The sequence below is a fragment of the Saccoglossus kowalevskii genome, chromosome 2 (genome assembly GCF_978046115.1).
Source record: "Saccoglossus kowalevskii chromosome 2, keSacKowa6.1, whole genome shotgun sequence".
Taxonomy (NCBI): Eukaryota; Metazoa; Hemichordata; class Enteropneusta; family Harrimaniidae; genus Saccoglossus; species Saccoglossus kowalevskii.
Genome location: NC_140642.1, coordinates 21199190 through 21227009, shown reverse-complemented (window position 1 = coordinate 21227009; position 27820 = coordinate 21199190). Strand labels below are relative to the sequence as shown.

Sequence of the window (27820 nt, the reverse complement as noted above, 5' to 3'; positions counted from 1 at the left end):
TTGCAATATTGATAACTACGGGCATTATAACTACAATGTTTATATATATTTCTTGAGGGAAAAAACAAATTTATGAGATTATAAGCGAACTGCATGCAAATATTTTTTTATTCAACACAGTATGTGTGTTATTAGTGAGAGCAGTGCACCACACATAATTTCTCCTTGGTAGTCTTGATAGGTAGGCTGAACATCACAGGAGGTACATTTATATGTGGTCTATTTAGTTTACAATATTGTGACTGTCTGTGAATAAATAATTTGAGTGAATGTTTAACCGAGTGTACACTAAACTGTAACAATACACTGATGATATTAATTAATTAAGACTAAATTTCTAGATTAAATTCCAATTAATTTTTTTTTTTTTAAACACATTTGCATTCCATATGGCGTAGTATAGAGCACGTCAGACAGACAATATACCAGTACAATTGTGGCTTAGCTTACACGTGATAACTGCAGGCATACATACATCAATACATTCTCTCATATTACCTGGTGTTCATCATCAACTGAGTTCCATCCGTAGTAAAAAAGCACCGTTAAAATTAAAACCAAAACCCCATATTGCTTGTTGTTACTGGAAGCCCTATGTGATACAGCCATGTTGGCACGGAAACAGCCTTAGTACATGGTGCAAATGTTATCTCCTGCTTAAACACATGTCAAAGACACATATTATCTGCCATATACTTCATGGGAAGCAGAAACATACAAACATATGATAGAGCTGGCTGGCTGCTAGATGACCTTTGACACCATGTGTAGTTGTTGGTTGTTTCATTCCTAAGCTATCAACAATACTATATAAAAATCATTATATAATCTTTTTTTGTTTTTAATTGAAATTAAATTTTGAACCATATGAAAAATTATATTAAATTTTTATGCATTATAAAGCACAAATAAATCATAATTTTGATAATTACTATGAATTTGTTGAAGTTTGAATTTATAGGGAAGCTGGACACACAGTGAACAAATTGTTTATGCTCAATATACCCAACCCCATTGAATGGAGTGCTATGATTTATTTTTTCTCCGGCAAAAAGAATTCAGCTCAATTTCTTATATAGTTTTCCACAATATATTGCGTGAAAAACATAAAGAATGATTCTTGATCTCTCATGTTGATTTGACGTACCAGTAATATTCAAGCATTTTATTTATGTGTTTCTATGGTGATCAATATTTCAGCGTTACTCACACTTTTACAAGATGGCGTCATACTGTGAATGATGCACGCAGACAGACAGTTAACAGACAGCATACTTGATGACTGTTGGCATAACCTATTAAAGAATTCTCATTTCAGCTTTATAGAGTTTAAATAGACAATCACTAACCATTATAATTCCAGAGACAGACGTAATAAAAAATTACGATTAAATTTCTTGTTAGAATGCATTTATACTGCATGCAGACATAATCCTGACAGTATAATATTATATTAATTACTCCTACAATTTTTCTTTCAGAACTTGACCCCCGCCCCCCTCCCTCCCTTCCCATTCCTCTCATTATGAAGGTCTTAACTAAGAAGCCTCTCGGAAAATGAAAGACAGGTATACGTAACAACAGACGAAAATAATAAACTGATCAGAAAAACTCTGAGTTTCCCTTGCAACATTGTAATATTCCTAGGAACAATACCAGCGATGTTTTTTTCGACTTTGACACTTTTCACAACCATTTTTATAAAGGGTAATTTAACACTTATGTTTTAACATCTTTTAATATCAGAATTTACAACTGTGGTCTATAGTTATGTTCGCATGTATATCTGATTCCCATTGCAGGAAGTGCTCTGTGGATGGATATAATTTTATGGTACTTTCTGTGTCAGGAAAACATTCCGTCTCCTCTGTGTTATACATGTTGTCTAGTCAACTGACAAATATGTGTACTTCGCCAAGACAAGAATACAACTATAGACAATTAAACGGTCACAACTAATTTGTAAAAAATATAAAACATAGACTGCGAAAACTGCTCTGATTCAAACTCACTCACTGAGATATGACAAAACTATTTTGAAATGAGATTTATGAATTTGAATAAACGCTCTACATCTGAAATGGTTTGCTCACAAATTAACCAACCATTTTATTGTAAATTTGGGCATTAAAATACAACTAGACTTCAATATGCAAATGAGTGTTGTTATTTTTGAATGATTGAAAGTAAAGTCACAACAAGCAGAGTTGGCAGTGTTGAAATTGAAAGCTAGCGGGTTTTCCAGATCAGTTTATTTTCGTACCAGTTGTAAACGAGAAATAAATGCAAAATCAAGGTCAACTCAACTGAGCCTGGTTTACATATATAATTCAAATTTTTTAAACTAAATTCTGAAAGTGGTGTAGCACACATTCTTTAGAAGTTCTGCTGCTCAAGGACTTTGAATGTTTATGGAAATTTATATATTTAACATTTACGTAAAGTTGTTTTTATGGATACATGAAAGGGTGACGTACTACCGGGTATACAAGGTTGAGTGCATGGCACTTCACTGGTGAAAAAGTTCAATTCAAGTCAGAGCAACAACTACACAGTTAAGTGAACTCCAGAAATGTACAGTATTGTCTCTCGCAAGAATTTGCTAAAACATCAAAGGTTTAATAGTTGAAAATATTTATTTTTCAAATAATATTTCCATGAAAATTCCACAATTATTGTAAATTTGTTCTTTAGAGCACAGTATAACAAAAAAATTCAGATTGCGAAATCAGAAAAAGTTATAGGTTATCAGATTATCAAAACCTTTAATAATTGAGTGTGTGGAGTACGTGCTATGGCTGTTGGTTATATAATAGAAGGTTAATTTTTTTTATTGTGAGGATACTGCAAATTATGCATGAAGGCAGTACAGTTATAGTATAAACCGCTTTGTGCTGTATTCTTGTAATTAACTTATATTGAGATAAGCTTTAAAAATCTAAATATTCAAGCAAAAAACCTCAGTTAAATATTTGGGTCTAACATCTGGAGCAATTGTCAGGGGAGGAAATGGTACAGCAAATGTTTTAAAAAATATATTATAAATTACATTTTTCTCACAGACAAGGGGTATTTCACATGAATTAGAAAATCTTCCAACTTTAATTCAACTGAATTTTGAGTACACAGTTACTGCATTAGTCACTTAGAATAAGTTACAAGTCATCCAGAATAAAATAGTCAGATTTATTCTCAATCTCCCCCCCCCCTTCGAATTATAAAGATTGGATAAAGTAAATATTTTGGATGTAAGAAACAGGGCTCAAACAAATTCATCTAAATTATGTTTTTAATATCTTTACAGCAGTAGCCCACCTTATCTGCAAAAAATATTCTAATAAGATAAATAATTTAGATTCATATAACAATAGGAATAATGAAATAATAAATGTAGGTGAAAAAACTTTAAGTTATGCCTTGTATTTACATTGTAATTTTGTATTTTTGCGTATTTTGGTGTTTCCGGTGGCTGTGGTGTTAGGACCCTGCAACTTTGTAGGCTATGGACTCCAACGGGGGGTTCTTGGGAGGCTTAATTTTTGAATTTCTATATGCTTTGTTGTTTTCTTTTTTATTGATGTTTTTCATACCGAATAAATTAAACTAAAAAAAAGATAACGAAAAACATTTTGCACTGTGCGAACATTTTGAAACCTTTTTTTTGCAGAACAGTAAATTCTATTTTTTCCGATACAAGACGTACTGAATCTTCAAATGTTTTGAAAAAACTTTCACAATGATAATTCTATTTTAGGTTCATTTCAGTAAAGATTGTTCAATGTCATAAACAAGATGGCATCAGAATATATTTATTAAAATATTTACGGTTACGGACTCCAAAAAAATAAATCATGTCAACTACTAAACTGTCAAATAACGACAGCCGACAACACTAAAAACTATTTAATTCAGACTCCTTGTCTTGATATTATACAAACTTAATTGCATTTTGATTTCCCACATGTAGCATATGACTCGTTGAAACAACTTCAGTGAATTGCACACATCCACGTCGTTATTATTACTCGACTGATGTGCGTATATACGAGGAGACGATAAGCAGAGCATTAAGAAATTTAAACAATTAAATCATGTAAAGTGAATCCCCCACCAAAAGCTATTAACTTAGAATGAAAACTTGCATATTTTGAAAGTGATTTAAGCACGATACTTCCCTTTCATAGATTGCAAAATTTTGTTTGAAATTACCTGCTATTGCCCCTTAAACTTTAATAATGAAGATATAAACAGGAATATGAAAATAAATCATCAGTATTCTTTGTTAATTTATGGATTCCCACTAAAAAACGTGTTAACTCACCTAATTTCCCACGTGAATACGATAATCGCACTAAAGAATAAGATAACATTAATGGGGACACATTAATAGTCGGCATCCACGTACCGGGGCAGTCCTCATTTATCAGTGATGTCATCAGTCTTTCATCAATTTGTCACGACAACATACATACAATCACTAAGACAAATGCACGACTCAAAGATGAACTTGTGATGAAACAGTGAAGGTCAGATCAACTCTCGCTTAGTAAAGCTGATTTGCTTATTTTCCAATTAGAGAAATCATGGAGCTAAAGAAAAAAGTTTCGCGGTGAAATCAACATGTTTTAGGAATAATTTTAACGTATTGTTTTAAATCATAGAGGGATAAACTTTTAATACAAATGTATTGAACTCTTGGAAACAGCATGATGCGACAGTACTAAAAATTACATTGTCAAAACTAATTTCAGAAATTGTTTTGATCTTTAGAAAAAATCATTTGTTAAATAATTTATATGAGACTTCAATTTAATACATCTTGATACATAAAAGTTTGTTTTTTAATTTCATGGGTAAAAAAATCTCCAACTCGCTGTTGGCAGATTTTGAATATCAAGATTATAGTTAAATCAAATGCACTTGGAACTAAGTTGTGTTTATGAGCAATAAGCTGCAAGGAAAAAAGAAAATAACTGATTTCATTGTCAAATCTAATAACAAGTGCTACAATGATTGGATTTTCCACTTTCAAAGTCATAAGTAAATACATTTATATTTACTGTAAGTATTGAATGGATACCATAGGCAAGTCAAAAATACAAAAACAAGCAGGGACAAAAAATAAAAAAACTTTATTTAGTTTATTTTTAAAATATGTAAAGGTAACATTATCCAAATGTGAAACAATAAATTAAAGTATGATGGCCAATACATTTTGGTCAGTTAAACAGCAGAATAAACTGGAATGGCCAACAAGACTAATTTGATCAATACTTGATGGGTTAAAAACTAAAATTTTGCTCTAAGGCAGAACATGTCAACTGAAATGAATGTTTAAATAGAACACAGTGAATTAAACATCAGACAACTACTTTACTGGTCCGATACTCTCGTCGAAAGTGGTGTCAACAGGACGTAACCATGGGTATCATAATGAACTGACTCCATTAGCGTTCATCTAAATACGCCCCTCTTCATTAACGTCAACCGCTAACAAATTGTTAGACTGTCTCAAAAGTAACGAACAGAATCTGGAAAAGCAGTCGGTGCGTACGTTGTACGTCTTTCTTAATTCAGTTTTTCTAATTAGTTTAGTTAGAAGCGAAATCGGAGAATTTGGTAATAGTAATAAAATTATACGGCTAGCGTGCAGTTTAATCTTTGACCTTTGCAACTAATGGGTTCGAATGTTAAAAAGTTCTCTGCAATTGTCTCCATATACAGTTTTGAAATGAGTACAAAGAATATATTGTTTAAAATATTTGACAACAGATTTTGAATTTTTCGAAATCAAACATACTTATTTGATCTAATAGTATTTTCACAAAAAAAAAAAAATTTTATTAACAAGCATCTTCTATTGAAATGCATACATCTAGAGCAAATATTAGAATACAGTATGGTATTATTGAATAAAACACGTCTATTTTGTGGCAGGTGACGGAAGTTAATTGACAATTGCAGGGTGCATCTCTCCTACGTTGTTGGGGTCATCATTATCAACTTTATACAGTATTTGGAACTGCTCCAGAAGTGCTTTGAGTTGGAATAGCTGTTCGACTATTCTTAAAATCAAAATAATTATAAAAATAAATTGCTAAAGGGCAGTGGTAACTAACATATTCAAGGTGTTTAAAATACACTGTTTATTTACCCAAAATTTGAACACACGCTGTGCGGTGACCATCGGCATTTAAAACTTTTTTAAGGAATTTTGTGAGTCTGAAAATCACAAAAAAGTTGTAGACTTAAAAATATCAATTGTTTTTATTTTTATTTTTTGTCTTTCGTAAAATATTGTCTCCATACTTCAAAATAATCAATTGTTCAGACGCCACCAATTATATAGTTTAAAATGCTTATAGACTCGACGATGAGAAAATTGAATTTGTATTACGTCAAGCTGTTCTTAAAATGTCAGAACGCAGACACACAGACTACAGTGTATGACAAACATTGAGATCCTCTATAATGTGCATAACACACACACACAATTGTCTGTATTGGAAAAAAAAAATAAATACACTCATAACATTTCAGTAAGCGGCCATAATTATATCTCATCATTCTGCAAAGCACCGACCCAACTATGCGGAAATCACGTAAATTATAGACTCCATTTTTATTTTCTTATATGCCAATGGTAATCAAAATCGGTTTCTCATCGTGATTTCCCACAGTTCAACTAAATCAGGAGAATTGACCTCTACGTGTAATGTCAAGCTCCTGGGAGAAGCTTTCATTTCTTTCATTAGTTCAATGTATGTCACAGAATAATAAAACATCAGTTATTTTTTTTCTAATCCGAAAAAAAAAATGTTCTTATTTAATACCATGTTGAGACATGTGAACATCAACAGCCTAGAAGCTTTATTAATATGCAATAAAGTTAATATCAAACATATTCAGAAAAAAGCATAGATGATGTATGGTATATCCTCGTATGTACAAGGGTTGTGAGAGCATGTATGATGGAGGGCAGTGAAATTTTTCAAAAATTAATAAAATTAACAAACTGAACAATATGGTACATCCACCAGAAATTAATGTGAAGATTAACCACCCATTTTTCCAAATACATGCAGGAAATATTGAATTTTTTTTTTAACCAATTAAACATGCAAATTAGCTAATCAGACAAGTTAAAAAATCAATACCTGGACAAAAAAGCATTACAGAGCATGATGTACGGTATGTGTTTGATAATGTTCAAACAGAATTGCAAGAAAGGATTTCACTAACATTTAATGCGTTTTTGAAATCTTAAACAGGCTAAAAATTGAATCATGCATTATGCAAATTTGTTAGTTAATATGCACAAATTTGAAAATTGAATCATGCATTATGCAAATTTGTTAGTTAATATGTACAAAATTGAATCATGCAAATTTGTTTGTGAATATGCACAAAATTGAACAAAACTAATTAGTCCCATCCTGAAGCACCTATGTACCACATAAGGAACCAAAACATTGGCAGACAGACAAACAAAGTAATCTCAATGGCTCGAAGCGGTTAAATATCACGGTGGGCCGACTGAACATCTACCGCTGAGCGCTCAGGGTTGTGTCACAACGTATGCACGATCAGTCTGTCATCTAGCTGTGGGCAGTCAATCCATTAGATGTTCCGCTCATTTTTAAGTCTTTTCACGTTGGGTTTCAGCAGCAATTACAGAATGCTTTTTAAAAAAGCTAACAATACGGCATTTAAGATTATATACACTAATATAAAGTCAATACAGATTAAATACAAAATGAAATAGCAAAAAGATTAAGCATTCTCAATATACAATCGGATATGACCTAATATTCAAATTTGATCATGGTGAAAATAAGAATACTGCAAATAAACCGCTAGATATTTTTGTAATTTGAAGATGAGATTTCGCAAAAGTTCCAAAAGTAACCCCCGGCAACTTGGGTCATGTGACTAGCAGCTAAAAAACAGCGATTTTCCCCCAGAGTAGCAAATTTAAAATAAATTCATTTTGTAGTAGATTATAGTATTTTTTGCTTGTAAAATTACTCACAGAAGAAGATCTATTTCAAGCGCTACAGTCGTCGAGCAGCACATGTTCAAATTTTGTGTGAATAAACAATGTATATTACACGATGTACGTGTCCCATATCGAACAGGATACGTAAAAATCACTGTAATACATTGAAGAAAAAAAACAATACAGTATTATCATTTATTTTAAAACAATATTTTAAGGCATATTTATGTACAAAAAAAATCTAAATAATATGTATTAATAAGTAACAAATTTAAATCAATGTTTTGGAAAATCCCAAGTGTTTTTCTGATTAATGATAAAAATAGCGTATTTAGAACGAATGTGAATTTTTTTTTTCAAACATTTTTATTGAACATTACATATTTTGATATAGTATAGGACATAAATGAGTATTTGAGAGAACAGGAGAATATTAAATTGTCTTTGGCCTTGTGACATTCATAAGTTGCTGATCGTAAGTGTGGCTGTTACAAATGAAACGACACGATTACAAGGTGGAATTAATTAGAATTATCACGATTAAAGTAATTATTTCACAATTTCATAACAATCAATGCTTAATTCACTCAACTACAAAATGTACACTGTTAATTGGCAGCATGCAAGCACAGCACATTGACATTTTTTAGTCTCAATTAAGCATATTTAACAGAGTAAAGGGACTGTGCTTTAAAACCACAGTCACTCTCCTAGTAAAGTGACAGTGCTTTAACCATATAAAAAAGACTGAAGGCAGTTCTGTTGCGTGGGTCGAACTTTTTTGATCTTCCATCTGGCTGACAATTTTATTGTCCTTTTCAAAAATACAGTGTTCTATAAAGTCTTAACACTGCTGGGAGAAAAATAACCTCAATATATATAGATTAATTGTTGATGAATGAAACTTTTACGATGATTATACAATGGAAATGAGGTACTTCGAATAATATATTGACCAAATGAAAACCTATTAGGTGTTTTTCACACAATGGGAAGTGTGACTTCGGAAAGTCAACTTTAGTGCTGACATATATGGCAATAAGCCACATAATGTGAAAGGGTCGTCTTGAATTCATACGTGGCATAATATCACACATTTTAACGAGTTCAAGACCATTAAAATGGCAATATCTCATCTCTTTAAATAGGAAGTCCATTAGAACACAGTTTATAAAGTTCATAATCATCATAGATAAAAATACAGATGAATCGATCATGTTAACCATAAATAAACTGGTAAACATCAACATATATTTAAGGTGGTACTGCATAGTCTATAAAAACAACTACTATCGGGGGTAATTTGCAAGGAATATATAATGATGGTGTTGATCTGTTTGTATAAAAACAATCCCTGTGCAATATACACTTCAAACATCAATTACAAGTTTGTGTAATAAAAAAAACACATTGAGGAGTTATTGCCATGCTGGCTGAGATCAACTTCTCCTCATTGCATGTATAAACGGAAATTGTTTTACAAATTGAACTCAGCAAATGTTGATACACTTCCTTCAGAGATTTGACTAAAGATTGCTTTTTTTTCAATCAGCTCGTCAACAATTATCCGCCTCAAACTTCAGGCATACTTAATTTTCCCGGCATCCTTACAAATTGATAGTCGTCAATGCGACAAAAATAAATCAGTATTTGATTGCCCGTTGAAGCTTACATAAACATTAACTATTTTGTAAACAGCTCCTCTTGGTCGTACTTGTTTCCTACAGTAGAATTGGTCTGCTACTTGAATATAAATTTTTTTTTTTTCATGCGGTTATTGAGAGTTATTCATCATCAATGAATACATACACCAGTCCATTCCCTGTAGATTCTTCGTTTGGTTGTTAGTTAATTATTTACTCACCGAGAAACTGCATATATATTTTATCACCAACTCTTCTGAACTTAATTCTTGTCCGCATACATTATTATACCTTTAATAGTAGAGCTTAACAAGGTTTTATTCACTAAATCTGCTTATAGTTCACAAGCCCATTGGCTTTTTACACTGAAACCTGGACTATAAAAATCTCCTGGGACAAATGTATATGCTAGATTCAGCGAAACTCATGAAATATACAAGAGGCTTAATCCAGGTAAATGTCAGATTTGACAGATGGTTCAAAATTTTGTAAGATATAAATAGCAAGTTTTTAGCACCCTTTTATCCCCTGGATTACACGTTAACCCCCACAATCACCCACACCGCCACCCTCATCCCCACCCCAACCCCACCTACAATCATGTCAGTGAACATTTTTTTGACCAACTTAGGGAAACTGTAATACAAGAAAATGTAATACCAGATTACGGTTTAAACAACATTTTTCGTCACTGTACACAAAATTAAAATATTAAAAATCGCATAACAAACCTGAAATTACATTTGATGTATACTCAATCATTAAAATATTTCGAACATGAGGAAACATTTCTGTAATTCATGCAAGTCTATGTGTTACTAATAGAGCAAATACGGTATAGCCAATGGGAGGATATATGCCCATTTGGTCCAAAATTAACAAATACTAATTAAACTGATTATAAAAAAAAGATGCAATAACTAAAATATTTATTTTCTAAGAAGTGCATCTCCAATGGAAGCAAATTTCCCAAATTTTGTTGTATACTGAATCATTACAAATACACAACTTTTTTTCTGCTGTAAAGCATAAAATTTACACTGCAAGAAAATTTAGCAATTTCATGGCGGAAGATATTGTCAACTATTTGTCTCTCGTGAAAGCATATACATTATTATAGAGCAAATACAGTATTCCTAAGTCTAATCCAATAGATAAGCTCTGTTGCAACGTGATATTTCTACGCTATACATACTGAACCAAAATTATCAGTATTAATGGAAAAATAGTGATTTACCATATGCATTGATCCAGTATATCAAGAGGAAGAAATGAAAGCGAAATAGAGAGCGGGGGGCATCCACAGTAAGATTTTGATTCCACCTTTTGTAATATCAACTCCAGAATTTTTCAGATTCATAACAAGCCCGGAAGTAATTACCGATAGGATGAAGAGATGAAAGCCTCTTCTACCCAAGTAAGCAGCCGTGCTGCCATTTAATAAGACGGATTCAATGGATGACATCATATAGGGATCAACATTAACTCTGAAATAAAATTTTGCTAGAAATATGTTCCATGATGATTAAATACAATCTGCACATGTATACAAATTTATTCTGCTTCTTCCTGATTTTCTTTGCGATTTAGTTTTCCTTGTGCTTTTTTTTTTTTTTTGTAGCCCTACATGTACTTCTTCAATAATGTATGTTATCATCTATTTTAAACGGGGATGAAAAAATACACCGCAGACGCAAGACATGTAGCATAGGAAAAAAAATCAGCCGTATGCTGTGAGTATGCTGCATTTATAATGTTAGCAACAAAGTCTAAATTCATTCGATTGTACATGCATTTATTTACTAATGATATTAGAATAAACATGCAGTACATATCACAACACAGTAATATACATGTATGTAGTAGCGATCAAGTTCTGAGAAACACAAAAATCATCATTTTTTTTTTTTGTCAAGACTCTTGGTTTCATTAGTTCCCAGTTAGTGTCTTGCTTGCAGCTGGCAGCTGCGGAAACTAACTGTTGAAAACTATGGCGGGTATTTACCATACTGACGTACATACACGTGGAACTTCCTGAAAAATGAGATTTCAATTAACATACACGAATGCAGCTTTAAATAAAGAGGGCACGTAGGTTCAGATTACATCAAACATATGTAAACAAAAATTATGGATGGTCAAAAAATACAAGAATTTCTAAGCAGCTGTACTGCCTCACAAAAAGTCTAGAAGGTACTCAGGAAAGTCGTATATATAAAAAAAATGTCTTGTTTAGACATAAATTCCGGACATAGTTGGGAATGAGAGTATGGTATATATTTATACGTAGAGCAATCAAATATTAACATCTTACTCCCAAGGATGTCACCATTTTCATTTTAAAAAACAACAGAAATTCAACGAAGATAATTGCATTTACTCCCAAAAGATTTCCATTCCATTTTCATCGCTGCATTCACCTTTGCCGTTTTTATTTCCCGAGCCAGGCACAATAGTACGGTTGATTGAAATGAATCCCCGTCTGATGAATTCACTCGAGTATCTGTATATAAATTGACTTATATTCTTATCGCCGATTTTATTCATTAAAAGTCGACTATGGGAGTTGGAGCTGTGACTTCATAAGGTAGTTTCTCCTATCTATGACTATATGGAGAGTTTGTGCAAAATGTTTGCGTTACGTCTATTATAGCAAATTAACTTATTCAATACCCTGCTGTGCTTTCTCACAATTGATGAGCATCATTTGATTTTCTTATCTGTTTGCGATTATCAACGGCAATAAATTCAGCTGAAAGCCAATGAACTAATTGCTAGGTACTGCTTTCATTCAGAGTCAATATGCAGGGATAACTGTGTCGTATTTTAACCGGTTATTCCATGTATTCAAAAGGTTTCAATTATTCAGAGGTTAATCACCGATGGTTTAATTACAAAATGCAATCCTTGAGTGGAAACGCAGAACTATCGTTTTTTTTTTTCTTTTTCGTTTTTTTTTTGACGTGATGTTTCCATGACAACAGTTGTTAGCAGCAACCAAGGACCTTCTTCCCATTCAGGAGACAAGTTTTCATTCTGCTAGCTGAATCAATGTGTGATATTGACATACTGGCGGCAAAGTCACAAGAATATTCATACAAAAATATCAAAACTTTGAAAGATCTGTGAAACACAATTCAAGATTTTTTTTTTTTTTTTTTGAAGGTTGCTATTATCCCTTTGGGCATAAAAAGAACTCACACGTATCATTGTTAGACATCTGAAAGAACAGGAAATGTACCGGTACCTTTTTTTTCCCCGTATTGTGGCTTCAGGGTTAATTTCATCCGTATAATATCAGTGTTGTCAATTCTATTATCACAGCTGGTATATGATATTAGAAAAATGTATTGTTTATTAAACAAAAGGTTTATGGCACACATTGTTGATATATTAAAGACAGATAAAAATATATATATGTATATCTGGTCAGTAAAAAATTGTCACTGTCACAGCTTCTTTTTTTTAGTTCTTTCTGTCATAATTATGGAAAATACGAAACAAAAAATTTCAGGTAAAACTAAAATATAGGCATAATTTCCCAATAAAATATTTAGAAAAAGACAAATTGAACCAACAGCTATAAGTAATTTATTTTGATGGCAGTGCATGTTTTGTTGGCGTATCAAATTCGTTAACTTTTACTATTGATCACCAGCTTGGATTTCACGTGATATATTGCAATAAACATAAAAAAACACGATGAAAACACCGGCAATATACATAGATTTTTTTTTTATTCGATCAGCCTGGCGTCTAATACTAGAGAGGATTACGTACAGCATCACAAGAGATAAAACTGCATTCATTTTCTGGGTCATTTCAGTGTGACACAACACATGTTGCAGAGACATGCGTCGTGATTATTTACAATAAAATGACCCTCCACATCATAATATTACAGGCATAGCTTCTACCAGTTATAAGGAAAAACAATTGTAATATAATGCATTATCGAAACAGCTGTTCTTCAATAAGGATAACAAAAAAGAGAAAAAGCAACTATTATTTGCATATATATTCATAGAATTCAAAGAAACAAGCCAGAACAAGGTAATATTATTTAGTTCAAATGATAACTAAACTAAATTTTTTTTTACATGCTAAAACATGTATAATCCTCAGAGTTTTTAATCCGTGCATTAAGCTTATGAACCAACATCGAAATTTATAGCCGTACTATGATCCATATGCAAATCAACATCTTCCCAGTACGATTGATGAATACACGCAGAATTATAAATACTTTCGACCAATTAGGCTAAACATGTACCAGTCGTTATCCCTTATTTATTATTCACGCTTTATTTAAATTTAATCCCAAATGAATACGAATAAAATCTCAAACCCTAAATCACATCTCGTGTAAACAAAAGCGAAAATGTCTTTTCAGCTGTAAAGTGATCGGATTTATTTCACAGTGAAAGGGAAGAGAGGCAATAAAGCGTTCACAACGAGGAACGATGGACTAACTCCTCGATCAAAAACTCACATTAGTATAATGAATATAAGTACTCAATAAAAAAACACAACTTTTTTTTTATCTATTCGACATCTAGAATGGAAAAAAAAGTACAAAACGTTCCAAAAATCACAAACAATCGGTTTCAATCAAAGAACAATTGTTGAACAAAATTGGAGTTTCTGAAACCGAAGACTCACAAATGATGGACTGCCAACGATGAAAATTAATGAACTTGGATCAATATGTGTTCACTTAATCAATCGATGAATGTAATCTAGAAAGGTATTGTTGCTATAGAAATGCAATTCTACGCAGAATGAATGGAAAGCTAGTAAAATTAAGTCTAAAAAAAAAATTGTACATTCCTACTCTTTATGAATAAGCATGCAGTGAAGAAAACTGGCAGCCGGCTGATAAGCGTCATCGTTCTGAACGTAGCAACATGGTTCTAATTTGCCATGCCATATGTTTGGGATTTCCAGATAAGTTATAGCACGAGACAAAATGCAAGCACGAGCAGGCTAATCGTTTTATATTTGCCATTGCAAGCTACCTGGAGCTAATCTGCAGAATGGAGAAAAATATTGTGAAATGTAAATGTTATATTTAATATGAACACTGTACATGTTCTACTATGCAAAATAATAATACTCAGCTATAATTACAAATTAATATCTGAATTTTGACAGTTGAAATATTTGATGGGTAGGGAAGTGCAGATGATTATAAAATGCGTAATAAGTGGTTCCTCTCTTCAATAGCGTTTAAATTCTTGATTGATGAGAAATTCATTCTCAATATCTCAAATCGTTTTTGACCTTTCAATTCCATGTTCATTCACACCAAAATACTGACTCAATGAATTTATTTTCACTTTTTTTTTCTTCTTCTTTTTTTTCATAAATTTCAAGGTGAAGACTTGCAGAACTTATTCCTATGCATTTTGAGACATTTGACTGTATAGAACGAATATTTAAAGACGACATCTCATGGAGGCCCAGGCTGTTACAATATATTTCTGAAATCTCGTTACACTATATGAATAATGAAAAACACACGAATGGCTCATATTTTAAGAACAGAACAATGGATTCCAGTAATTTCAAAACAAATTGCCAGTACATAAAAAAACATATTTTTCTTACTGGTACCAATTTAATTGATAGTGTTTTCCTACAAGACCATTAACCAGTGTGATGCCAAACTGATTACAAACTCCATTTTTTATTCAATTTTAAATCAACTGTGCTAGGTGATTTTAGTGATTTAAATGACATCATGGAACACAAATACTTAATTTTGATAGGGGGGGGGGGGAGTGAAAGTGAAATAAAATTTGAAGTTATTTTTTCACAGATGCATCTCTTATTTATAAACATTGCAACTATTTTAAAAATCTAGTATATGGAGAAGAAACTGGACTAAAAAGTTTGAATTTCCAGCTAACACAATTACGTTAAGACAGTTTGACCAATGCTATTATTATCACTGAACACTGATCTGCACAGTTCAGTTGTAGGAACAGAGTTGCTAAAGATTATCAGGCAAAAACATAGTTATCCTCATACATGGTATAAATAAGGACAAAACAAAACAAAACAAAACTTGTGACTAAAGGTAAGCATTTTCTATAATTCAATAACTTTTTTTGTCATCAATGGGAACATCTATTTTTACATCACCATGGTTGCAAGCAGGGATCTGCCCACGCTGGTCGGCGCCGGTCGCTAGCAACCGGCACTCAGAATTTCCGACCAGGACAAAAAGTTGGCGACCGGCACTATTCTATTTGTTTATGATACACACTTGATGTCGGCCACTGGACCATCATTTTATCGTCCTTGTTGGTTTTAACACACAACACAATGCAAAAAATTAACACACAACAAAACTTTAATGCAAGAAGACATCGCTGTTCAAAATCAACGTACACATGTGATATTGGCCTAATGTGTTTTTGTTTTAACCTCTGATTGACATTCTGTTAGTTTTAACAAACAAACCAGATCGGAATAAGTCGTACATCAAGATAATGGAAGGGAAGACAACGATAAATAAACAGAAGGAAGGATTACCATTACAAGTTTAGTTGTGTGTAGGATTTGTCGAGTTGAACAATAACTTGCTCACTTCACCGGCAGTGATGCGTCAAGCTGTCGTTCGTTTAATCTGCACTTCGAGTGAAGGAACATTCATCAATGTTTTTGGTTTCATGATTCGTTCGTAAAATTAAATTCATAAGCTATATTCAGTCAGCGATACAAGGAATACTTCTTTCTCACTATTAATTTGATTTACCAGCATTCCATTGGAAAAGAAAACAATTAAATTCTTGTTTCCAGTTTGGCCGTAACAAACGGACGACATGCTTTGACAAAAATAATGGCTGCCAGGTCAGAGGTCAATGTCTCAAAATACGTATTTTAGACGTGATTACGAAAATAAAGTGTATATATTTTTTCACTTTTATCAAAGCAGATTAATTTTACATTGAAATGTTTAAAATAAAAGTTAAAATAATTAAAGTAGTTAAATTGTAGCTAGTAGAATGGAAAAATGAATATTATTTATCTCATGAATATTAATTAGCTCATGAATATTAAATAGCGACCGGCACTCAAATCACGCTGGGCAGAACCCTGGTTACAAGCCCTTATTTTTATCTACCTCTGATATTACAGATGGCATCCAGCTACACTTGAGATTGCAGTTCTAAGGCATATTAAACAATCAGAAGTTGGGTTGATATAGCACTCAATTTTAATTAGTAGTGACAAATTTGTTATGTCAATTTCGGTAATTTGATTAAATGCCATTAGTTACTCGGGTAACATTCGAAATGATGTCATATTCACTGAAAAATGAATTCAGAAAAAAAAATCATATTTCCTAGTTTTTAATAATGTTTACTCATTTCTGACGTCTACCGTACCATATCACTCCATTGTGTCCATATTTGATCAGAATGCCGAACACATGTACGTTATAGTGACAACAATTAAATAAATTGACAGTTCAATAATCAGGGAGTACTGTATGTACGTAGCGACTGATGCACAACAACCGTAACACAGTTGCCAATTATTCGCAACTGCAATATTTCTTTCTCTTGGCTCTGCATGAAGGTTAACCATGAACTGGTAATAAGCTTCATTTTTACGCTTCACTACACATGGGGAGAGCCCAGAAAGGTGCAAATAGCTTCCTACAGTCTACGACATTATTAACATGACTAGCAACGTCATTGCAAACAGCTACGTTTGAATAATATACACTGCCTTGACAGCGAAATTTTTATAATTATATTTAATTGACGAATCAGGAATATTTGAAAATCAAAAACAACAAAGATCATGCTGTTAATATCTCAGCAGCAGCAATAATAATTAAGACAGCATGGAAATTACTTTTACCATCAGGAATGTTAAAACTCCATGATGGCTGTATTGGTTTAAAGCATTATTGAAAGACAGATTCAAAAGTTTCTTTATTTGAATACTGTAAAATACTTTATTTTCGCTTGGAATTAATTTTCGTTATTTTAGCTGAAGGAATGATTCTGTGAAAATAAAATCTAGTAAATATACCCAATAAAATCCAGCAAATATCTTTTTTTTCTTCTAAATTTTACATTCAACTCATCAGATTTCAGCTAAAAATCCCAGCTAAAATAAAGTATTTTACAGTATTAATATGAGATTAATATTATTCAAACTCCGAATTTATATTAAAAAAGAGATATCAATCAGATATATGAACCAGTTTTTAAATTAATATATAAATTTTTATGAAATTGAATTTTTAAATCTGTATGAGGAAAAGAATCACTGGTATTTTCTTTATTTAAATAACTTTATTTAAAATCTAAATTTATGTGCGTAGTATTAATAATATGATACAATACAATACAATAATACTTATAATATAAGCTTAAGTCCAACTATTTACTAATGGCAATTTATTGGCTTAAGCCATTGCTATAGAGATGAGCTAAACAAAAATACCATGAGTTTACATGCCTGATCTTGTCATGCTAGGTTTCCATTAGGCCAGACTTTTTTTACTCCTTGTTTCTCTAGTTTTTATAAGGCAATTTTTCTGAGGAGAGCGGAAAAAAATAAAATTAATTCTTTTTTTCCAATAGATTTGTGTGATTCTCAAAGAATTGTAAGTGAGATCATTGATCGGAGAGAAGAAATGAAATAAAATTTTATTCCATGTATAACCTTGTTTCTCATCTGCGCGAGACTTCGGTACTTTGATCATGATACTCCCACGAAAATGCAACTTGGGTTTGTTATGCGACGGGCGGAAAAAAAATGATGATAAAAATAAGTTTTTTTTAGCAATTTTTTGCCCTTACAAGTTACGCCCAAGAAATTACGCTGAAATAAAATTTTATTTTTATTTCATTTTTGGCTCCTGTTCATTCGGCGGGTTCGCAAAACAAGGGATAATAAAAATCTGGCCTTAAAGTGTAAAATAATAAACTAAAATATGCATTGTTCACATGGTGATCAGGACTGAGATGAAATTACTCGATAAGAATATTTTTCAGATTGATATGGAATCGCAAATACACACATACCGGTATTATCAAAGACACTAGAATTGGGTTTCACGGTGACTTATAAAACATGAGGACAATGATATTAAGTATTCAAAACTTTCAAATAATTCATGGTTTGAAATTTGTATTCGCCGTTGGTGTAGATACTGGAAACCACTTTCATTTTGGGAGAGACAAATCCTTGCAAATTTCCTCAAGTCTGAAAAAATACAACCATTTTTTAGCAGTTTAAAGTGCCTGTGCAATGCCCACCCTCACGTTTCCCATTTTAGATCTGTGACCCACTGAAATGGGCAGTTATTGATTTTTTTTGCTGAAAATGATACTCTTATCCAAGTAAATTTGAGATGTTTCTCGTGTTGTAGCCACGCATACCTATCCTGAAACGGTCGACTGTTTCCGGATTTCCGACTCTCGCCGAAAGTGCGCCACCAAATGCCAAAATGTGAGAGGAAGTCATACCCCTGAGCCGTAATAACACTAGTCATTCAGTATACTTTTAAACGATATACATTTTTCGGTCGGCGTTTTTTTTTCTTTTTTTTTGTCTATTTTTTTTTTTTTTTTGAGAGAGAGAGTGTTTAGATGTTGTGTTATGGGCAGTTGCAGTGAAACGTTTAGTCATAGTGTAAGTATTCACACGTTTCTAATTGATTCGAAAGTGCGACATCAGTCATGGACCTTCCATGCATCAGTGGACGAAAGCCACTTAACCTCAGCTTCTTCTTTTTTGAAAAAACTGTCCTCGTCCATGAAAAAAAACAACTAGGTTTAAAGAGAAACGCCGACAACATAAACCTGGCGCAACACTTTTGAAAGAAATAGATTCCGGACCATAATCACCAAGGCGAATTTCAGAAGAGAGAGAGAGACGGCAAGTGTTTCAAATGAGTTGACTGTTTTTGCGATCTTGATTATCGTTTTATAGAGACCATTTAGTCCTTGTTAAGTAAAGAGTAGCAATAATTTTGACAGTGACACAAAAACGAAGCGTCGGACAAACAGGAAATTACACAGCCCTTACACACTGCTAATTGTTTTCATTTTCGAAGGCTAAAAGTTTCTGAATCGTTTGGTGATTGGTGTTGAATGTTGAATTCACACCTCTGTTCTTTTTTTACCTCCATGCTTGCAGCTTGGTCTGCGTAATAATTTATGAAATAAGAATCCGGGCTTGGTCAATGTGTTTCCATCAAATAAAGTTTTAATACGATGTTATAATCATGACAATCACGCCATGGATCAAGCTAACTCGAATCCACTCTGAATTTATCTGTATGTGTGTCGATCTCGATTAGTTTTGTTATCCAATTCAACGCCGCTTTTAACGCACTTGCCCTCGTCGTGACCCGACGCGTTCACCTATTTCAACAAAATTTCAAATTATTTCCACGCGGCTGTCATTTATTTAGTAACTGTGATTTGTCATTTGTTTTAATTATTTTATAGTGATCACTATAGTCTAATGTTTAGAAGAATGTCAAAATATGTCCTCTTTTATTTTAATTTTGAAAGTTTTACTCAGACGATCGATAAAATAAAACAGTGTAGTGACGTGCCTAGTAACCTATTTTGTCCAGCGACAGTGTACAAACATGCGCCGGTGATGATCACGGTGACCAGCTACACCAGAACGGACATGTTTCGCATCTAACTCAACCCCATGCAACAAAAATTGATTCTATGTGTTCATTATGGTCCATTCCTCCTCGACGAACAAGTACATAAGTGATAATTTAGTCAAAGACGAGAAAACTGTACAAAAAATTTGCCTTATTTACACGTATCGGCAATGCAAGCTGCCATGCGACTTCCCCTTCTGACGTCACAAGGGCAAATAAGAAGCTAATGAGGAGCCTCGTTTTAAAATACACAAAAATAAAGTTGCTGTAGATTGAGTTTAAAACAAATTTTTTCACTTAAAAAAATAATTCATGCTTAGAAACATAAAAATTAATAATATTTATGTATCAATGGATAATTTTATGCGTGAAAATAGCAGCCATTTCACAGGCACTTTAAATTCTTATGGACATGGACTCGAGAAAAAAAACCTTCTTGAAATTTGGTTCTAAAAAATGCCATTAAATCATCAAATCCGGAAAATTTCCTATCGATCAAAATTGAATGTGGTTTTTTGCATTCAAGTCTAAGTAACTTGTTGCGACTAAAAAAAGAATCAGCAAAAGCCCAAGTCAGGGATTTGAATTGCTTCGTCTCCAGTTAGTAAAAGCTTACATCAATCTAGCACAACTGGAACCGTATTACATGTACATACATAGAAGACGTAAATAACACTATTTAATTTAAATAAAATATGACCATACTCTGAACTCATAGAATTCTCTTTAGATGCATCCATAATTGTTAGTCGATCCAAGACCGCATCCCTTAGGGGGTTGGACACAGTGATGGCAATATCCACTAACACACTGTCATGATCAGTCACAACTGCTCAGTGAGACTGTCTCCTGTCTGTCATAAATCTTACTCATTGAACACAGACAGCATGACTTCTCTGATAATAGTCACATCACAATGCTCAAATTTAATATCCTTACTTCGGAAAATGCAGAAAAGCAAATAATGGACATCAATTAGTCGAGGTCACCTTGTCATTTTATAACGGTCTCTTACTAGTAAACCACTACAACCCTTATCAAATTTTTTTTTTTTTTTAAATATTTAGGTTGTAGGCTGTTTAGAATGGCAAAACTAGGAATGTTCTTTTTGCAGATTATTTAATAAACAATAGGCTACTAGTATTATATGCCGATTATGTAGAAACTAAGTTGGTCACCATAGAAACTATGTTGTTTCCATAGATTATATGTTGGTTACTATAGAAAGTGTTGTTTCCATAGATTATATGTTGGTTACTATAGAAAGTGTTGTTTCCATAGAAAACTCTGTTTAATTCTATAAAACATTGCTTGACAATTTTTGAGAAATCAAAAAAAAAAGCTTTTTAGGTCTTTGTGAAAATCTGAAAATTTCATGGTTATACACATATATATGAAAGAGTAAATTGCTCAAATATTATCTACTCGGTATTACCGGTAGTACATTCCTGTATTTCGACCTCATTTATACGAATTAAAACCCAAGGCATGTACAGCATGCTAAAAGAGCACCAAGTTCAAATGTGATACAAGTCAAAGTAATGTTTGATGTCAAGATGCGTGACCAATAGCGATAACACGGCGCTTACGAAAAATTGTACCTTGTGTGTAAGCATAAATTTTGCCGATTCATCACTGATTTTAAAATAGTTTTTATTATGGATGTGTACTTCTTGATTATTCATATCAAAGTTTGATTAAACAAGATATCAATCATGCAGTGTATTTAAAAAAAAAAAAAAAAGAGTTAAATATAAAATATAAAAAAGTGACTTCGTGACCAAAGGAAATACATTTTTTTTTATTTTACTCAGAATTATGAAATTAATGAAAATTCGTTCTTTGCCAAATCAAATAATTTACAATATTGAAAAAAATTTGAAATATAATTTTTTTTTCATTAAAAAATTTCATATTTTCATATGGTCCATTTAGTACACCTTTTTGAAAAAATTGGACCTTAAATAAAATGGCAACCAGCAATCTTCAGTTTCATATAATAAAAAATTGTTTGTTTATTTTATATTAAAAATGAGAATACAAAAGAAAAATATGAGAATCAGACCAAGGATAAATAAAATGATGATAGACAGGTGGAAAAAAAATAGAATCTGAAAGCGCCAATGTGTAACTGAGACAGAAGCGTACTGTAATCGAATATGATCGATCGGTGATACGCATTAATATAGCAGGGACTTTTTGAAATGAATCAGACCTTCGTAATAGTCAATTTCATCTATATATAAGGATCGTCTTCTGCATCATTCATTGAAAGGCAACGCCATTCATGACAACTTCATCGTGTAATTTACAGTATAGACACGACGTACAACATGCAGCAGAAATTAAGTAAGGTATTACGATGCTACTCACACCGACAGAATGTGTACACACACACGTAAATGGCGACCAACTCATTTGGAAGTCCACAGTTCACAAATTGACACGTAATGAAGTGATCATTAAGGACTAGTTCTCGCCCCAATTTTGGGCAAATAGAACGTCAGGAGTAATAAGGAAGTGCTCCGTCACTCAATTTGGTTTCATTAGGATGGGAAATCAGGGAGAAAAAGAAAATGAGTTTCTCACGTTTAAATTACATCGTCTAACCTGCCTTTTATCTAGTTAACTATTATACTTGATAATATCTGCCTGAACGATGTTTTTCTGGATAAATTAATTTGATTGAACAATTGTAATAATGTACATCCCTGAAAAAAAAGTAAACCTTTAAAAGCCAAGGTTTTGTTGAACAAAATATGAACCATGTTGAAATTATGTCTAAAAATAACAGAATGAATTCATATATAAATATATAAAAATGTGAAAATATATTGTACAAATATTTTTATAGGAATAATTATGGCAATCCTGTTTTCTGATTATGGTTATGGTAACAAAATATTGGAATGAATTTTCCTGTTTTGGTATGAAAATATCATATACAACTTTGAGGATGGTGTTCAACTGAATTTCAAGTCTTGAAAAGCCAAAGTGGTTTTACTTTTATTGATAGTCAAGAAGAAAAGCATTAGAACTAAGATATACATCAGATAGGATAATTGCATATGTCAACACGAATCCTGAGTATCTAAAAACAACTACGGTAATCCAATTTCTGATAATTTTAGAAACAAATTAATTTCCTCTTGAAATGACCGCCAGATTGAAGTGGAGTATTAAGAGCAAACATTGAAGAACTGGGCTCTCAGTCAAATAAACGGTAGCTCACAGCAATCACGCAAGCGAGTTTAAATTCAATAATAGTTGTGAATAAAATAATATGTAAAATCAAAAACTCATTAAGTATAAAATTAATGAATGCAAGTTCACATGAAGATAACATTTTTGCCTCAATACTTGTGTCATCCAGTTAAGTAAAATTGGAATGTAATTGGAACAGTCGTTTCTTCAAACACACAGGCATGCTGTCACTTTTTAAAAACTAAATCGATAAATCTCATTTCTTTCGCCAATTTTTTTTTTTTTTTTTTTTTAACAATGACAGGTAATTATATTGTGATAGCAAACAAAAAATAAATCATTAAAAATAAAGAAAAGAGTCTGCGAGTGAAACCTGATCTAATGCAATCAACGTGGATCCTTCCTATATTGTGGAGCAGATGACTCTAACGGTCATTAATCAAAATCGTCATGGCAACAGAACTTTAATTTCACTTGAAACACCAATAGTGAGATCTCACATAGACTATAATACAGAATCCCAATTACAGAGTACGCTGAGTGCAATTAAGTTCAAGAAATGAGGCGTATTCACGACAGAATGGCAAATGACGAGAGGCAAGCCGTGAAAGGGATAATAAAATTGTTCAAGCGAAGAAGATTGACAATCTTAAAACAAATTCTGCTCAGAATCAAGTGTGCATGTGTTTATCATGGATTTAGGGAAAAAAAAATTTGAAAGGTTTTTATTTTTGTTTCTAGGCAACTGACTACAAAATTACAAAACATTCACAGGCCAAAATACAGTGTATTGGCAGTTTTAGCATCGATGAGTAAGTTTAAAAAATCCTATCACTACACAGAAATTAAGTAGTACACAAAGTGATAATAATAAAAGTAAAGAGCTTATGATGTAATATGATTGGGACATGCTCATGAGCAAACATTTGGAATGGCCACAAAATATCTGATTTGTCAAAAAAAAAAAAATAGTTTATGTCATTTTAGAGTCATATTCCATTCAAATATCAACTTTCTTGCTAATTTTTTCAAATGTTTCATAATTAACAAATTGGTAAAAAATGCGTAAAAAAAATAAAGAAATTAAAGTTTTTCAGGATATGTTCCATGACCTTTGACCTACCAAGATAATTTTTTTATAATACAGCCCATATAGTAGAGGCAAGAAAAGCATCAAAGAGATGGATTGCACACTGTTTTTTTTTTTCAAATTTAGACTTAAGATAAACCCCTAGAGTAATATTATGTTGCGAGATTGCAGAACAATATTTATTTCTTCTCACTCTTCAATTTCTCTTAATGACCGGCGACGAGCATTGTTGTCACTCTCGATATAAAAATAGCAAACACGATATCATTGACGTGTACATCAGTGATAACAATTAAATTAATTATTTACGAATACCATTAGCAAAAATGACTTATAACATAATAGGCGACATTTCACTGACATTGCAACCGTAATTACATGATGACATAAATTCACCGGGGTAATCATGTTGTGAACGGGAAACTGTCAAATTCTGAAAATGTAGTTTTCCACGAGTATATAAGTAGCCTCAGTGCGTAAAAATAACATGACATTAATCAGAATTACAGATATACAACTTGAATCAAATGTACAATATCATTCAAAATATTTGAAAATATGTGCGAACAGAAATAAAATATGAATCTTATTCGAACGATAAGAATGAATCCTACACGTTCTTGAATTAATTCCCCTGACCGAAGGTGATTAAAAAACCAATGGATAAATACAACAGGGAAACACTAATACAGTGTATCTGCTACTTGTACAGCTACTTCACAGCGTTGTAAGATACGAGTATCGACACTGAAACGTCCACTTAACACTTGCAGTAACTTTAATGCGTAAAGGTGTCGAGGTGAAAGAAATTCCATCTCAAAAATAGATGCTACAGCAACCACTTACAAGATTGCCCTTCTAACAAGACACTCGTGTATTAGTCGTAGAGTGGGTTAGCAATAAACGCAACGAGAATTACCATACAATGATAGCTCTAATATATTAGATCGATTCTACGCTCCATTTTCGTGAAGAAATATATAGAAAGACTGATACTAAAAGCGTATAAAAAAAAAAGCTTATCACATAATCATGCGAAATGTAGTTTTAAGTATCAATTGCCTTGCGGGTAATCAACACCATATCTGCATAAAAACCTGCCATTACTTTTTTAAGACCCCATTTTATTTCATGTGACGCCACTGATAGTCTGTCGTATCTTTTTTTGTTTTATTGACCATTTTTGTTTTTGTTGTCATAAAAGATAAATATCACAGTGTATAAAATGTCTGATCGTGATAAATATCGTCTTGTATTACTGTTAACAAAAAGGAAACCCAACGACAGTTTTGTTATATATAGTAATAATGATATATGCTTACAATATTAGTTAGGGATGTTTTTTTATCGTCCACAATAAACATATATCTGTTTCTAGTTATGTTCTAACTACTGATTAGAACAATTTAGTTAACAAGAGAACAGTTTTGAAAAAAGAAATACAAAGAGTTTGATGATCACTGCGATCACTTGAAAACATATCCATGATTTTGATTCTATCATTAAGTAGGATTTCCACCGGAAGAATTATAGCAAATAGACGGTATTTATGAGTACTTCAAAGAACGAAAAAGTACGGTGAAATGGATTAATGGGGGTATTACCTTCTGTAATCCTCACCGTGTAATTTCAGTCGAAAAAACGGAAGGAGAATCCAACTATTTTGAGTACACTCAAAGTCTCGCGATCAGTAGACAGCATCTAGTCTAGGAGAATCGCGTTGCATGAAAAACAGCCTTTGACATTGAAAGCATCTACGTCAATATGACACTGAGGAATCACGGAGCAATTAGCGACAAAAGTTTTTTTTTTATTATCTGTCACATTGCACGCTGAAGGTTGAACAAGGCAGTGCGAGTAAACGGACTCAGACATTACGGAGACATTCTGTTCAGCGCCTTGACCTGTTCCACACTGATGGGTCTGAGAAACCAACGACTATAGGACTACAGTTCAATTATAAAAACAAGGAAAAGAGCAAAAATAATTATACGGGTAAAAAACAACATCTAGTATATACAGAAAATGATTACATGTAAAACACATAAAGGATATTAGAAAGTTATCTTTCAAGAAAAGAAAATAGCTTATCAAAACCTTGTACAAATATTATTGCCGACTGTGTCACGAGATTTTAAATTATATGCAATAGATTTCCTGATTAATGATTACAAGTAGAAGTTTTAATGTTTAAAAGTTATCTTGCTGGAAAATCGCCGAATTGTTTTGGAAGGACTGCCTGTTTATTTTGAAGAATTTGAAAAGTGGGTCGCGTTAACGCCCTAAACAACCATACGTGTAGTCACGTGCGATCACATCAACAAGTGGGTCCCCCGCCAATTTGGTAGACGATCGGATCGTACACAATGTCAGTCAGGGAGCGATAGGATACAATACGTCAGCAGTACCCCTACTTATATCTACACTATAGTCCGAGCTGTCCCAAAGTCCCACATTTTGAAAAATAGACCCCAATGTTGTATTTTAATAGTCCAACTCACACCAGTTTATACCATAGTAAAACTAACTTACCCGTTTCGTGGTCCATTTCGGTTTACCCAGCCCCTGTACGTGGCATACGAGTATTGTAGCGATCAACACAGCGGAAAACCTCAACATGGTACAACCGTTTCGGCTAAGAAACTCGCTTTCTCTTCTCCACTCGAGACGTGGAAGTGAATGACGAATGTTTTTACGTAGCTCGCTAAGGAATGACGAACAACGCGGAAGCGATCAACCCACCAGCTGCGCAGTGGTGTGGTGCATACTAATGAGAGCAGTCACACTATTGGCTGCTACTACGAAGATTAGACCAATGAAATATTTCCTTACATGAGAGGGGAACACCTAAATAATTGGCGTCTCCTGGAAGATAATTATTCACGAATAATAATATTCAAGCTCCCACGCGTTATAATCAGTGAAGTCTCCACTGGATGTACAACATTACGGCTATTATCTGTAATTCAACACAGCGTTCGGGAGTAATTTATTGTCATCAAGAACGCATTATTACAATCAAATCAGTATATCAAGAAGTTTTACCGTAGTAATTTTCTATGCGCATGTCACGATCCCTGGAAACCATTTTCGTCATTATTTCGTCAAAACAGTTTAGTCTGATGTGAGTTTGGTTACGGATAACTGTGTGTGATATTAGGACCATTAGAAACATTTTTTCCTTCACTCAGTTTTGTACTATTTTTCCCATGATGATTTTGTTGTAT

The 27820-nt window shown here is 32.7% G+C and overlaps 1 protein-coding gene across 2 annotated transcripts in view; it reads right to left on the bottom strand.

The window, feature by feature from the left end:
* Positions 1-27318, bottom strand: part of LOC100367941 (glutaminyl-peptide cyclotransferase) — a 38019-nt gene extending 10701 nt beyond the window's left edge. The window contains exon 1 of one of the 2 annotated variants that reach the window (XM_002740402.4): positions 27126-27318. In XM_002740402.4, the coding sequence (XP_002740448.1) occupies positions 27126-27212 (87 nt within the window). In that variant the 5' untranslated portion in view covers positions 27213-27318. Of the gene's footprint in view, positions 1-498; positions 667-27125 lie in introns of those variants that run through there. The other variant, XM_078014125.2, reaches the window with a different exon arrangement.
* Positions 27319-27820: the final 502 nt, after the last annotated feature.